Raw genomic sequence first — 15,270 nt, forward strand, 5'->3', positions numbered from 1 at the left:
ATACCCCTGCGCCCGGTTGACCAGTTGTAGGTATGTGGCCTCACGGGTTTTACGCTGGCTCCGGAACTTTTTCCGGTACATCTCAGGAGTCAGCCCAAACTCGCAGAGCAGGGCCTGTTTGAACAGTTCGTAGTTCCCTGCCTCCGCCCCTTTCAGTCGGCTGTACACCTCCACGGCTGTGGAGTCCAGTAAGGGGGTGAGAACTGCGATCCTGTCTGCAGGGTCAACCCTGTGCAGCTCGCAGGCATTCTCAGAGGCCGTCAGGAAGGTATTTATGTCCTCCCCCTCCTTATGCTGGGGCAGCAAGTGCTTATCAAACTTTTTGTAGGCTTGGGTTCCCCCTCACTCACCACAGCCGGGGCCTCACTTCTCCTCAGCTGGACCAGGTCCAGCTCATGTTTACGCCGTTACTTCTTGTTCTTCCGCTCATGTTTACGCTGGTTCTCCTTCTTCTCCCGCTCATGTTTACGCTGGTTTTCCTTCTCCTCCCGCTCACGCTGGCGCTGGTTCTCCTTCTTCTCCCATTCACGCTGGCGCTGGTTCTCCTCATGTTTACGCTGGTTCGCCTTCTCCTCCAGCTCTTGCCTCTTTAACTCGAGCTCCTCCCATTTCAGCTTCCTTTCATATTCCAGCCGCATCCGCTCCACGGATGCCGAGCGTTGCCGGGAGGATCCCCTGCGGGGGGGTGAGCTTCGCCGGGAGGATCCCCTGCTGGCCGGGGGTGTCACGGTGCCCTCGGTATACACTGGGCTCCTCCCCGCCCTTCCCCTCGGCCTAGGAAGGGGGGTCTCGGGAAGCCCTCGTCCGCCAGCTGACCACTCCCAGTGGGGACAGACACTGGTGCCTGCGCTGCATCTGCCCGGCTGCTTCCCTCAGAGACAGGGCTCCGTTCATTTATGCGGTCTCCCTGCTCCAGCTGGGCAATCAGCTGGTCCTTGGTGCGTCTCCCCAGGCGCAGCCCCCTCTGCTTGCATAGCTCCAGCAGGTCGCACTTGCGCCGCTTGGCATACATTTTCCTGCTGGCCACTCACAGGCCGGGGTGCTCGCCGCTCCCCACGGTTTCCAGGGGGACCCCTAGTGCACCAGCCCTTCGTGAGGTCACCACCTTTTTGCCAGGGTCGAGCTGCAGACTCCTCTGCCCCTGGGACCGCTCGCTGCAATCCCCCAGGGGACCCTGTTACTGCAAAGTCCTTTTCACTGGGCACACACTCCCAGGGGTTAACCACCCCTTCGTTTTACTGCTTCCCAGTCGCTTACTGCAGGAAGCACCGTCCATAGGGTGCAGTATATCCCACCGCTGCCACCAGTTGTCACGGAGTGTGGGGGAGTCCGGCCCTGCACCCCTCTTCCTGAGACCTACAGTGACTCTTAGCCAGCCAGTAAAACAGAAGGTTTATTGGACAACAGGAACACAGGTTACAGCAGAGCTTGCAGGCACAGTCAGGACCCCTCCACCGAGTCCTTCTGGGCTTTCAGGGTGCTTGGATCCTAGCTAGGATACCCTGAATTCTGCCCATCCAGACCCAAGCCCAAACTCAAACTGCTTCCCTCCTGCCACTCCCTTCCTTTGTCCCCTTCCCGGGCCAAGGTGTTGACCTTTCCCCTCCCTTACCTAGCTCAGGTTACAGGCCCTAGCATCGTCCATCCCCTAAAGTCCTCCCCTGGTCTCCCACTCCCCACACAGACAGTTCCTACTGCATCACACCATCTTTCATGGACACAGAAGATTTCTTCAGTTTGTGGTGGGCCAATGCCACTACCAGTTCACTGCATTCCCCTTCAGCCTGTCAGCTTCCCCACAGGTCTTTACAAAGTATATGGTGATGGTTGCAGCTTACCTGGGACGTCGAGGTGTACGAATCTACCCATACTTCAATAATTGGCAGATCAAAGGCCATTTGTGAGCTCAGGTTCAGCACAATGTTGCCATAGTATGGGCCACCTGTCAGGCATTGGACCTGTTGGTAAGCAAACAGAAATTAACACTAGTCCAAGAGCAAAGAATAGAGCTTATAGGGGCAATGCTTGACTCTACCCAGGCCAGGGCCTTCATAGCAGAAGCCCGGTTCCGAACTATGTCAGATCTAATCACCCATGTTACAGCTCACCCACTTATGAGTGCCCGGGTATGCCTCAGACTGTTAGGTCACATAGCAGTGTGTACTTACATGGTGCAATATGCGAGGTTACACCTCAGACCCCTACAGATGTGGCTGGCATCGATCTACTCCCCAGGCAGACACCACTTGGACTCGGTTCTCATGATCCCATCAACTGTCTTAGCATCTCTGACTTAGTGGATAGATCCATGTTCGGTGATGAAATGGGTGCCCTTTGCTGCCCTGTATCCATCAGAGACCTTGATTATGGATGTATCAGAACTAGGGTGGGGAGCCCGCCATGGCAGTCTCAGAATCAAAGGGCTCTGGTCCCAGGAAGAGCTAAACTTGGAGCAATACATTTGGCCTGCCAGGTGTTTTTTCCCCAGCTGTCAGGCAAGGTTGTGCAGGTCTCAATGGACAACATGGCCTTGATTATTTTATGTCAACAGGCAAGGGGGAGCTTGCTCCTCAGGCCTGTGTCAGGAGGTCCTCTGTCTATGGGACTTCTGTGTGAACCATACCATCCGTCTCGAGGCAGCACACCTTCCCGAAGAACAGAATGCATTGACAGATCAACTCATTGGGTCCTTTTCCATTCATCCTGAGTGGTCCCTTCACCCAGAGGTAGTCAATGCTATCTTTCAGAAGTGGGGGCTCTCCAAGTGTACCTGTTTGCCATCAGACAGAACAGGAAATGCCGCAGGTTCTGCTCGGTGCACGAGCTCAGCCAGGGCTCTCTGTCCGATGCCTTCCTGCTCTCGTGGACGGGCAGGCTGCTGTTTGCCTTTCTACTGATTCCCTTGGTTCACAAGGTTGTTCTAAAGCTCAAGATGGACAAGGCAAAGATTATCTTGATAACTCCTGCATGGCCACGCATTGGTTTGGCACACTTCTGGACCTCTCAGTAGAGTTAGAGTTAGAGTTCCCATGACGTCCGGACTTGATTTCACAGGACCAACGCCTGTTGCTTCACCCGACCTCGTCTCCCTACACCTGATGGTGTGGATTCTGTGTGGCTAAACTCCGAGGAGTGGGTGTGCTCCGGAGCAGGTCCAGCAATCCCGCTAGGTAGCGGGAAACACTCCATCAGGGCTACCTACTTGGCTGAGGGGAAGGGTTTCACTTGTGGGCCTCTGAGTGGAATCTTTCTCCATCTCAGCCCTCACTGCAGTCCATCTTGGGACTATTTGCTCCACCTGAAGCACCACGGTCTGACTGTCTTCAGTCAAGGTTCACTTGGCAGCCATCTCAGCCTTCCATCCTCTGGTCCAGGGCAAATCAGTCTTCTCCCATGAGATGACGATCAGGGTCCTCAAGGGTTTAGAAAGGTCTGCCCACAGGTTTGTGCCCCGATTCCCCCATGGGACTTAAACCGGTCCTGTCAAGATTCACAGGTCTCCCCTTTGAGCTGTTAGCTTCTTGTTCTCGCCTACTCCCCTTGTGGAAGGTTGCCTTCCTAGTGGTGATTACCTCGGCCAGAAGGGTCTCCAAAATCAAAACCTTGACATCAGAACCCCCATATACTATACACAGTATTCTTCAAAGACAGTGACCAACTGCGCCCCCACTTGGCCTTCTTTCCAAAGGTAGTATTGCAGTTCATAACAACCAGGACATTCTTCTGCCTGTTTTATTTCCGAAGCCTCACAGCACTGCTGTGGAATGTCAGCTACATACTTTAAATGTTAGTTAGGCCTTGGCCTTCTATATTGAAAGAACAAAGCCCTTCTGCAAGTCTACACAGCTTTTCATGGCTGTGCTGAACAGGATGAAAGATCTACCAGTGTCATCCCAAAGAATATTGTCCTGGATAACTGCCGGCATCCGGGCTTTCTATGAGCTGGCAAACGTCCCACCACCGGCTATCGTGATGGCTCATTTTACAAGATCCCAGTCTTCATCAGCAGCATTCCTCACACAGATAGCAATCCAGGATAGCTACAGGGCTGCGACATGATCATCTATTCAGACCTTTGCATCCCACTATGCCATCACCTAACAGGCCCGTGACAATGCTAGTTTCGGTAGAGCAGTGTTGCAATCAGAACATACATGAACTTGGAGCCCACCTCAGAGGATACTGCTTGTGAGTCACCTAGCATGGAATTGACATAAGCAAGCACTTGAAGAAGAAGAAGTGGTTCTTAATTTTTCATAACAGTTGTTCTTTCAGATGTGTTGATCATGTCCATTCCCTGACCCACTTTCCTACCCTCTTGTTGACGTTACCTGCAAGAAGGAACTGAGAGAGTGTGGAGCTGGCAGTGTCCCTTATACCGGTGCATGTTCACAGGGCTCCAGAGGGTGCTTGGACTGGCCCTACAGATACCACTAAGGGAAAAATATCCAGCAACTGTGCATGTAGCATGCACATACCTAGCCTTTAATGGACATGAGCAACACTTTGTAACTGTTGCTCTTTGAGATAAGTTAGTAACCATTTTTTTTCTTTATTAAAGTGCCCTATAACATTAAAATGTCTAGTCCACTCAGGTTAAGTGTCTTTTCTGCCAAGCCACTTCTATCTCATTGGGTCACAGTGACGAAGAGAGGGCTACTGAGAAAAAGGTATGGTGGTTACCACCAAATCAAACTCATGCCTAGGTCTTGCAACAAGGAGGGCTTTAGTGATCTGGATTCTTGAGTATCTAACACAGAGAGAGAGATTCAAAGCAGCTGAACAGATAGCAAAACCTGTGGGTTGAGGAGTGTTCTAGCAATATCTCAGAGACAGTGGAATGAAGACTGGCTTTTTATTTATTTTGATTTAAATGATAAATAAAAAGATGCCTATCCAGGGCTTTAGGCACTCTGACACACAGGAACAATACAGTTGAAATCTCAGCATCATTAAAATGATTAACTTAGCAGGAGGTCAGCCAGTCAACAACAGTAATTTATTTTAGCTCCTTTCTCACATAGGAAGTATACCCTGAGCCTTCTCAAATAAGCTTATCAAAAAGTTCTTAAAACATTTATGGATCCCACTGTAGGTGTGTGTACCCCATGTGTGCAAGCCCAGAATCTTTTATCCAGTTGTATTCATTGGGGCTGCTCATGCATCCTGTGCTCCCTCATGCCCTTCCCAAGGATATAAAGAGTGGAGCAGCCCCAGCTGCCATTCAATTTCTTCTTGCTGCTAATGGCAGCAAGACAGAACTACATGGTGTCCTTCTACTTCCCTGTAATTTCATAGGTTGTTTAGAATAGTTACGTAACAAGTTGACAACTGTTCTTTGTAGCCTATACATTTTATTTAGTGCCCAGTGGCCCCCTGAAAAAAGGCAAAATTTATTTTTTGTTTGAGTCTCTCCTGGTGCAAATCTGATGGCTGACACTGTCTTTAGACTTTAAAATCTGCACTGCCTGTGAATCACCTGTGCCTGCAAATAATGGACATACTAAGTGTCTTTTGTTTTGTTTTGTTTAGGGAAACTGCATATTATGGACAAATGTTCAGTTTGCAAATCCTTTTCTGCATGCATGAAGGGAGCTAGTGATACTCATTGAAAAATGTTTCTGATGGAAAGGTCAGTGAGGAGTTTTCCCAAATTTGAAGTCCCTCATCAGAAGCAATCTGCTGTTATAAAGCTGGTTGCTGCTAGTGCTTCAGCTACCAGAGATGCTACTTATGGTGGCTAGCATGCCTGCTGCTCTAAGAGACCTCGTGCTTTTCAAAAACATGCTGAGCCTTTTCTTCAGTCCTCTTCGGGTCAGTCAGTCTGACTCCTGTCCAAGGTAGGAAGGAGCAGAGATCTTCAGATGGTGTTTGGCACCGAACACCGTCCCTGGCAACAGCTAAGAAAAGGTCTAAGACTCATTGCTCTGATGTCTCTAAAATCATTCCTTCCAAATCTGATCAACACCGTGAGTCTTCAGGGACTAGAGAAGCCCTTCTTCCACTTGGTACTGTGTTAACAGTTCTCAGTGACCGATACCACTTCTTCAGTACTAATGCCATTGGTGCCGTCTGCCACAGATTCTTCAGTACCACACCTTAATAAGAAGACTCCATCTACTGAGACATCCACATTGGTACCACGGAGCTCATCCACTTTGGTCCTGATTCCTATCTCAGTGCAGGCTGCCTTTACAACCTCTGGGAACATAGTGATCACTCCAATACTGGAATCTCCTGTCTTTGATATTTTCCAATATTTACTGGATTCAGTTCCCTTCTTGTATAGAAACCAAAGGTATCGATTATGAAAGAATCTCCCTGAGGCAGTTATCTGTGGTATCAAAATCTATTTTTCAGTAACTAGTGTCTAGATCTCCACAGTCTGTTACAACCCCTCAGATATATGTACCATCCTGGATGGAGTTCTGCTAGTCTGTATCTTATGACTGTAGAAGTGCTTCTTGTAGATTTTTCTCCTCATTCTCCTAGACTGGTTCCTGAAAGAGACCTAAGAAGAAGTCCTCCTTGTCATAGATCCCATACTTCTGACAGGTTTCAGGCACCTTTACGTCCTGTGGCATTATCTGACTTTCCTGTATGGAATGTAGGTCAGTATGGAATCCTCAACATTTTCCTGCTCCTTATTCATCTAGATTCAGGTCTGAGAATAGATCACCTCTTCCTAAAGAACCATCTAAAATAGCACAATTCTCTAACTGGAGTTCGTCCAGGAAGTTGAACAGGAACCTCATGGATGACAATCAGGGGCCAACCCATTCCTTTGGCTAGTTTATTTTCATCACCAAATAAGGCTATAGCACCATCTGCTCCTTCCACGGCCTAATGTCAAGGCCTGTCAGGACCTCCTTAAAAGGATGGCGGAGACCTTAGATACACTCCTCAAAGTCATTCAGGAAAGTTCTCTCAAATTATTTGATATTCTGCATCCAGTTTCCCAAGTCTGTTTGGCCATGCCAATCACTGAGAGTATTTTGGAGCCAGCTGAAGGGTTGTGGCATGCCCCATGCTTATTTTTACTTGTGATTTGTGTCAAGCTGCATTAGAATGGAAACTGGAATTGAAATACAATGCCCAAAACAGCATTTTAAAATTGTTTTGGTTAAAGCAAGCTACTTTAAATGTGCTGCATACTTTTTAAAATGTAAGTTTATCAAAACATTGTGCGTTTAAACCTGATTTGATATACAAAGGAAGTATTATCTGTAATTAGTTAATTGAACTGATTGTTTCTGGTTTCCATTTCCATTAGATTTTAGAAACAGTAGCTCTCATCCTTTCTCACCTAATTTTTATGCGTAGACTGGAAAAGGAAAGTAAGTTTTCCTGCTTTTTTTTTTTTTTTTTAAATGTGAATCCATTTCTCAACTTTCAATGTAGTCATTTAACAAACTAGTTAAATAAACTGAAATAAAGAAAATATTCTCTCTGCAGCTGTGTAAGAGGCTACTGTTATCAAAATCTGGTTAACACTTCAATGAATGCACTTCCAAGTGCTTCACACAGTGAATTCCACGAGTTCAGTGGTTTGACTTTCTTTAAAATTTCAGCATAAACATGTACTGTTTGAATTAATTTAATAACTTGTTTAGTTAATTTATTTTGATAGATTATACTAAGTTTAGGCCTTAGCATAAGTTGTCACAATTTCAGATTTATTTTTAATAGGTTTATTTTAAAAAAGAAAACTCTGATTTAAATAACACTTCTGATTTTTTTTAAAAAATCAGATGTATGGATTTGCAGAAACAAAGTTTTCAGAAAGAAAAACTATTACCTCTTTTAAAAAACAAACGTCCTTTTTTTCAAAAGAGGTGCCCTTTATTGTTCACTTACATAAACTCCTCACATTGTAAAACTGTTCACTCTCTTTTCAATTCAGGTAAACGGCAAGAAACAAAAAATGGACACTCAGTTATTCTCCCCGTTGTTAGGAGGGATCACAAATACACCACCACCTCTGGAATCATCCCGGTTATATACTAATTGGTCTGTGTGTGGAGATGAAACCAGCACAGCAACTTCTTTACAAGACTGCACAAAAAAACGGTATTAAATAAGTATAATCGTATGCTGTTTTCTGGAAGGCTGAAAGTTTAATTGGGCAGTAGTGTGAGGGTTTGGTTTCTAAGTATTGTAAGGAAGAAGTTATGGGATAACTACAGAAACTCATAGGCAATAAATCACCTGAATTGACTGTGGAAATCATGGCTATACTTTTAAAATATGTGACATAAAAATTCCTTATTATGGAACAAAATGGGAAAGTCAAGTATCAGATAAATCTTGATCTTTATATAATGACAAAAAATTACCTTTTGATAAGGCCTCCTTGTTACATCACATCATTATGACCGTTTTTGGTGACAGAGGGAGCTGTTTTTTGTAACAGAAGGGGCACAGTGAATGCTAGTTTCTTCCTCTTGTTACTGAACAGTACAAACAAATGAAGGTTAGGGGACATGTGTGTGGAACTTCACCACCACCGGTAACATAAGCATGCATTCACCACCTTTCTGAGACTTATGCAGAGGTCTTCCAGGGGGTACAGCAACTCATCTAGATATTTGCCTAGTTTTACAACAGGCTACATAAAAAGTCCATACAAACTAAAATTTCATACAGAAAAAATTAGAAAGTAAGCAATTTTTCAGTAATAGTGTGCTGTGACACTTTTTTGTATTTTTATGTCTGATTTTGTAAGCAGGTAGTTTTTAAATGAAGTGAAACTAGGGATAAACAATACGAATCAGACTCCTGAAAGGGGTACAGTAGTCTGGAAAGGTTGAAAACCACTGGTCTAGTCTGCCTAGACCAGTGGTTTTCAAACTTCTTTTCTTGCAACCCAGTTAAAGAAAATTGTTGATGCCCGTGACCCAACGGAGCTGGGGATGAGGGGTTTGGGGTGTGGGAGGAGCTCAGGGTTGGGGTGCGGGGGTGAAGGCTGTGGGGTGGGGTCTGGAATGAGGGGTTCAGGGTGTGGGCTGAGGCAGGAGGTTAGGGTGTGGGAGGGTGTCAGAGCTCTGGGCTGGGGTGTAGGCTCTGGTGTGGGGCCAGGGATGAGGGGTTTGGGGTGCAGGAGGGAACTCCAGGTTTGGGGGGGGGGGGGGAGCTCAGGGCTGGGGCAGGGGGTTGGGGCGCAGGCTTACTGCGGGCGGCTCCTGGTCAGCGGCGCAGCAGGGATGCAGAGGTAGGCTTCCTGCCTGTCCTGGCACCATGGACCGCACTGCACCCTGCAAGTGGCCAGCAGCAGGTCTGGTTCCTAGGCAGATGCGCACAAGTGGCTCCTAGGCTCTCGCCCACAGGCACCACCCCCACCTCCCACTGGCCAATTCCGAAATAGGGGGTGTTCAAGTAAGCCATGTGGAGATTGGATTCACTTTCTCTCCCATTAAGGTGGGCAGTCTGTATTAAGTATCCAGAGACAGGAATCATGTTAGCTATTAAATTAAAGTTTTAATGGACACCCCAATCTGCACTCTGAGCCCTCACTCCTAGGCCTGGGCTACTTCTCCCATCTAATCTTTCAGTAAGCTTATGAAACTGTTGTTGCAGCTGCCTGCTATTATACTAGCTTGGCCCTGTGTTACCCCTTCTTTGTCTACTCCCATTTTCTTTCACATTCCTATTACCTGGTTCTATTTCCTTTCCCCTTATATACCGGACATTTAAATGAGCAGTCTCATGCTATCTCACATTTATCTTAGTCATCTTAAGATAAATATGTGCATCTGTTGAAATATCTAGTGTATCTTTATGGTAGCTTTAGAAATATATAGGCAACTGTTAACAATTAGAGAAGTTATATAAATTCAGACCTCTCTCTCTCTCTCTTCCCCTGTGTTCTTTCTTTTCTATCCCAGATGCTGGCTATGAAATGCATTCTTACTTTGGGGTTGTTTAAGGCTGACTACCACAGTAATTTATTGGCCCTTAATATCCATGATGACATTTGCATTTTCAATATAAATGTCTCATTTTAGTATTTGTAACTCACTACATCAGAAATAGGAAGCCTAAGAAAGAATAGGTGCTGTGACTGGTTCCCCCCGGGTGCCACCTGGAACTGGGGTACCCACTGAGTACCCAGCAGCCTGGACTCGCTCTCAAACTGTGCTGCTGTGGCAAGCTGCAGACCCGCTCCCGATTCTACACTTCCACCAGTATTTCACACAGGTAGGGACACACCCAGCTGCAGTTACACGTAAGCTCTCTAACCACCAGCTTCCCAGCCTGGGACACCAGAACAGTACTGTCCTACCCTGGTCAAATCTGGCCAGTATATGGGTTTAATACCTGGTCTGCCTCTCCCTCAACGTGAAAAGAACCATGCACACTTGTGGTAACTAAGCAGAGATTTTCCCCAAGCACTCCAGTCAAAGCTTACCAGTTTAGATTAAAACAAAAACAAGTTTATTAACTGCAAAAGATAGATTTTAAGTGATAGCTAACAGATTAAAGCAGATTACCTAGCAAATAAATAAAAAACGCAAACTAACCTTAATAGATTGTATGTACTTATTCATAAGCTGAATTTTTTAGTAAAAAAGAGAAGCACCAGAGTAGGGGGTCAGCTTATGAATGAGTATAGAGAGGGAAAGGTGGGACACAGCCCCTCCCCCCAACAGAGAGAGCAAGGAGAGGCAGCAGAGCTAGAAGGGAAGAGGCAGGGCCAGAGGCTCTCCGCTTCTGGCCATGCTGCTCTCCCCCCGGCCTCTGAAGCAGCTACAGCCCTGGGGCTGGCAGGCTGCAGCTGTGCTGCTTGACCCTGCCCCCCAGAGCAGGCTGTGGCCACCCCACCTGCCCACTGGAACATGCTGCAGTCGCGCCACCCAGTCTGGCCCACCGGAGCAAGCTGCGGCCGCATTGTCCAGCCTGCTGGAGCAGCTCCAGCCAGGTCAGAGACATCCTCCCCTAGCCCTCCCTAGATAAGGTGGGAAGGAATGGGATGGGGAGAGTGTGGGAGTCCTGGGCTAGGGGTAGGGTCATGTGGAGAGTGGTCACAGGAATTACTCCCCTGACCCCAGCTTCTCGCCCCCAAAACATTTCCCCACCAGTTGCTGTCCCGACCCATCAGAGTAAGCAGCTGGTGCGCCAGGACACTTTGTTTACTTAGCTTTACTTCCGTGCCTGCGGACGCTCGAGGTAAACAAACCATCTCAGCCCACCAGGGGCTTATCCTGATGGCCCAGAAGCCAAAGTTTGCTGAACCCTGAATTATAGGGTCAGCTTATGAACAGGTTATAAAAATTTTCCATTTTTACTTATCAATCTTGGGGCGGGGGGGCCGGCTTATATACGAACTGGCTTATGATTGAGTATATACGGTACTAGATAGATTGGATATGAATTAGCAGATTCTCACCCAGCGAAATGATACAAGCAGGCTGCAGATTTTTAAGGGACAAGTTGCACTTGCTTTACAGCTTGGAATCCCCAGGTTTTTTATTCACAGGCTAGAAATTCCTTTAGCCTGGGTCCAACACTTCCCCCAGTTTAGTCTTTGTTCCTCAGGTGTTTCCAAGAGTCTTCTTGTGTGGAGAGTGAAGAACTCCAGATGATGCCACTCAAGGGATTAAAGAGAGAGATTAAGGAAGATAAAGGCATTGCTGAGAAGTTAAATTATTTTTTTTAATCAATCTTCACTGGTGAGACTATTGGAAAGAATCACAGAAGTGTAGGACTGAAAGGGACCTCAATAGGTCATCTAGTCCAGTCCCCTCCACTAAAGTCAGGACTACATAACAGACCATTCCTGACAGGTGTTTGTCTAACCCGGGGTGGGCTAGGGGAGGGGCTGTGGCCTGGCCCCCATCCACCCCACCCCCCTGGATTCCTGCCCCATCCACCATCACCCTCGCTCCCTGTCCTCTGACCACCCCCGGACCCCCTGCCCCTGACTGCCCCCTGCCACCCTATCCAACCTCTCCTGTCATTCCTGATGGCCCCCATGGGACTCCTGCCCCCATTCAACCCCCTGTTCCCCTCCCTTTGCCCGCCCCAACCTCTATCCATCCCCCCCCGAACTCACCTGCCCTCTATCCAAAGCCCCGCTGCCTGCCCCCTTTACAGCGCTGCTTGGAGCACCGATGGCTAGCGGTGCTATAGCCACGCCGCCTCGCAGGAGCAAGCCACGCCGTTGGCACTGTGCAGCACGAAGCACTGGGTCAGGCCGGGCTCTGTAGCTGCGCTGCCCCAGAAGCTCACAGCCCTGCCGCCCAGAGTATTGTGCCGGCAGTGGAGCAAGCTGAGGCTGCAGGGGTGGAGGAACTGCAAGGGAAGGGCTGGGGGCTAGCTTCCTTGGCCGGGAGCTCAGAGGCCAGGCAGGAGGGTCCTGTGGGACAGATTTGGCCTGGGGGCCATAGTTTGCCCACCTCTGGTCTAACCTGTTCTTAAAAACCTCCGGTGATGGAGAGTCCACAACCTCTCTAGCTAATTTGTTCCAAGGTTAACCACCCTGACAGGAAGTTTTTCCTAATGTCCAACCTAAACCTCCCTTGTTGCAGTTTAAGCCCATTGCTGCTTCTTCTATCCTCAGAGGTTCACGAGAACAATTTTTCACTCCCCTTGCAACAACCTTTTTTTGAAAACTATGATGTCCCCCATCAGTCTTCTCTTCTCCAAACTAAGCCCATTTTTTTTCAATCTTCCCTCATATGCATGTTTGCTAGACCTTTGCTCTTCCCTGGACTTTCTCCAATTTGTCCATATCTTTCCTGAAATGTGGCACCCAGAACTGGACACAGTACTCCAGTTGAGGCCATTATTAGCCAGGAGTAGAGTAAAGAATTACTTCTTGTGTCTTGCTTACAACACATGGAGAACAGTTGATCACTGCCCTCTTTATAACAGCCCTCAATGTATTTGAAGACTGTTATTAGACCTTCCTGTCAGTTTACTTTTCTTGAGACTAAACATGCCAAGTTTTTTTAACCTTTCCTCATAGATCAGGTTTTCTAAACTTCTTATAATTTTTGTTGCTCTCCTCTGGACTCTCTCCAATTTGTCCACAACTTTCTTAAAGTGTGGTGCCCCAAACTGGACACAGTACGCCATCTGAGGCCTCACCAATGCTGAGTAGAGTGGAACAATTACCTACAATGTCTTTTATACTACTCAAGAATATTAGCCTTTTTATCAACTGCATCATGTTATTGACTCATATTCAATTTGTGGTCCTTTGTAACCCCCTGATCCTTTTCAGCTGTAGTACTGCATAGCCAGTGATTTCCCGTTTTGTAGGTGGTGTTGCTCTTTTTCTTCTCAAGTATAGTACTTTGCACTTGGATTTCATCTTACTGATTCCAGACCAATTCTTCAATTTGTCAGTGTTGTTTTGAATTCTAATCCTGCCTTCCAAAGTGTTAGCAATCCCTCCCAGCTTGGTGGCATCTTCAGATTTTATAAGCATACTCTTCACTCTACTGTCCAAGTCATTAATGAAAATATTGAGTAGCAGCAGACTCAGGATAGACCTCTGCAGACACTAGATACATCCCTTAGTTTGACACAGAACCATTGATAACTACTCTTTGAGTATGGTCTTTCAACCAGTGTTTTACCCACTTTATAGTAATTTAATCATTTCCCTAGTTTTCTTATAAGAATATCCTGTGGGACTGTGTCAAAAACCTTAACAAAAAAAACTTCAAGAACAGACCTCAATGAGAAACTGCAGAACTGGAATTAATTTGCAAACTGGACACCACCAAATTAGGCCTGAATAAAGACTGAGAGTGGACGGGTCACTACAAAAAGTAATTTTCCCTCTGCTAGTACTTGCACTTTCTTGTCAACCGTTGGAAATGGGCGACGTCCACCTTGATTGCATTGGTCTCATTAGCATTGACCCCCACTTGGTAAAGCAACTCCCATCTTTTCATGTGCTGTAATATATATACACTGCTTACTGTATTTTTCACTCCATGCATCTGATGAAGTGGGTTCTAGCCCACGAAAGCTTATGCCCAAATAAATTTGTTCGTCTCTAAGGTGCCACAGGGACTCCTTGTTAAAATTCTTTGAACATGTCAATGAGATAATGGATAAAGGAGAACCAGTTGATGTTTATCTGGACTACCAAAAAGGCCTTTGACCAGGTCCCTCAATAAAGAAACTAAGTTGTCATGGACTGAGAGGCAAAGTATTGTTATGGATCAAAATCTGACTAGGAGCTAGGAAGCAAAGGACTATGTCTACATTGCAAGTATTACAGCTGCACCTGCACTGCTGTGGTGTAGTTACTTGCTACAGCTATGGAAAGGGTTTTTTTTTTTAAATCCACTCCCTTGAGAGGTGGTAGCTAGGTTGACAGAAGAATTCTTCTTTTGACCTAGTTGGTGTCTATAGTAGGGCTTAAGTCAGCTTAATTATGTTTTTCAGGAGTGTGACTTTTTCAGACCTCTAAGCAACATAATTAGGTTAACCTAAATTTTAGGTGTAGCCAGGTTTAGGATTAAGTGGCCAGTTTTCATCACGTCAAAATACAAACAGTATGATGCCTCAAGGTTCCATACTAGGTTCCTTTTTGTTTAATATATTCATGATCTGTAAAGGGGAGTAAGCAGCGAAGTAGCAAAATTTGCAGATGGCACAATTACTTAGGTTAGTCCGGACCAGAGAAGACTGTGAGGAACTTTTAGAGAGCCCAAAACAAGCTAGGTGAATGGGCAACATGATGACAAATGAAATTCAGTATTGATAAATACAAATGGGAGGTAAAATTTTAACTAATGATATGTGTTACAATGTTCTGAGTTAATGGTATCGAATCAAGAAAGGAATGTGGGCATCAGAGTAAATGTTTCAATGAAGACCTCTGCTCAGTGTGCAGCTGTGATCAAAAAAGCAAACGATATTAGATTGCTTAAGAAACGAGATAGTGAATAATACAGAGGGTATTATAATGTCTTTATATAAATCAGTGGTCTGGCTTCGTGTGGAATACTGGGTGCAGCACTGGTCACCTCTTCTCCAAAAAGATATTGCAGACCTAGAGGGGGGTCAGAGAAGGGTGACAAGAATGATCAAGGACATTGCAAAAATCTCATATAAAGAGTTTGAGAAGATTGGGATTGTTTACCTTTAGAAAGAAGATATATAAAAGGGGTCATGATAAAAGTATGTAAAATAATACATACAGTAGTGAAGGTAGATAGGAAAATTGTGTTCTTCTAGTCTTCTAACAGAAAAACAAGGTCTTCAATTAAATTGAAAGGTAGGAAATTCAGAACGGGTAAAAATAAATAT

The 15,270-nt window shown here is 46.1% G+C and overlaps 1 protein-coding gene across 1 annotated transcript in view; it reads left to right on the forward strand.

Annotated features, from left to right (window-relative positions):
• The window catches only part of LOC115645355 (meiosis-specific coiled-coil domain-containing protein MEIOC-like), a 37,178-nt gene that overhangs the window by 16,187 nt on the left and 5,721 nt on the right, over nt 1-15,270 (forward strand). Inside the window, exon 3 of the mRNA XM_030549886.1 lies at nt 7,904-8,070. Coding sequence (XP_030405746.1) covers nt 7,904-8,070 — 167 coding nt within the window. The remainder of the gene's footprint in view (nt 1-7,903; nt 8,071-15,270) is intronic.

This window comes from Gopherus evgoodei, chromosome 2, assembly GCF_007399415.2.
Source record: "Gopherus evgoodei ecotype Sinaloan lineage chromosome 2, rGopEvg1_v1.p, whole genome shotgun sequence".
NCBI lineage: Eukaryota > Metazoa > Chordata > Testudines > Testudinidae > Gopherus > Gopherus evgoodei.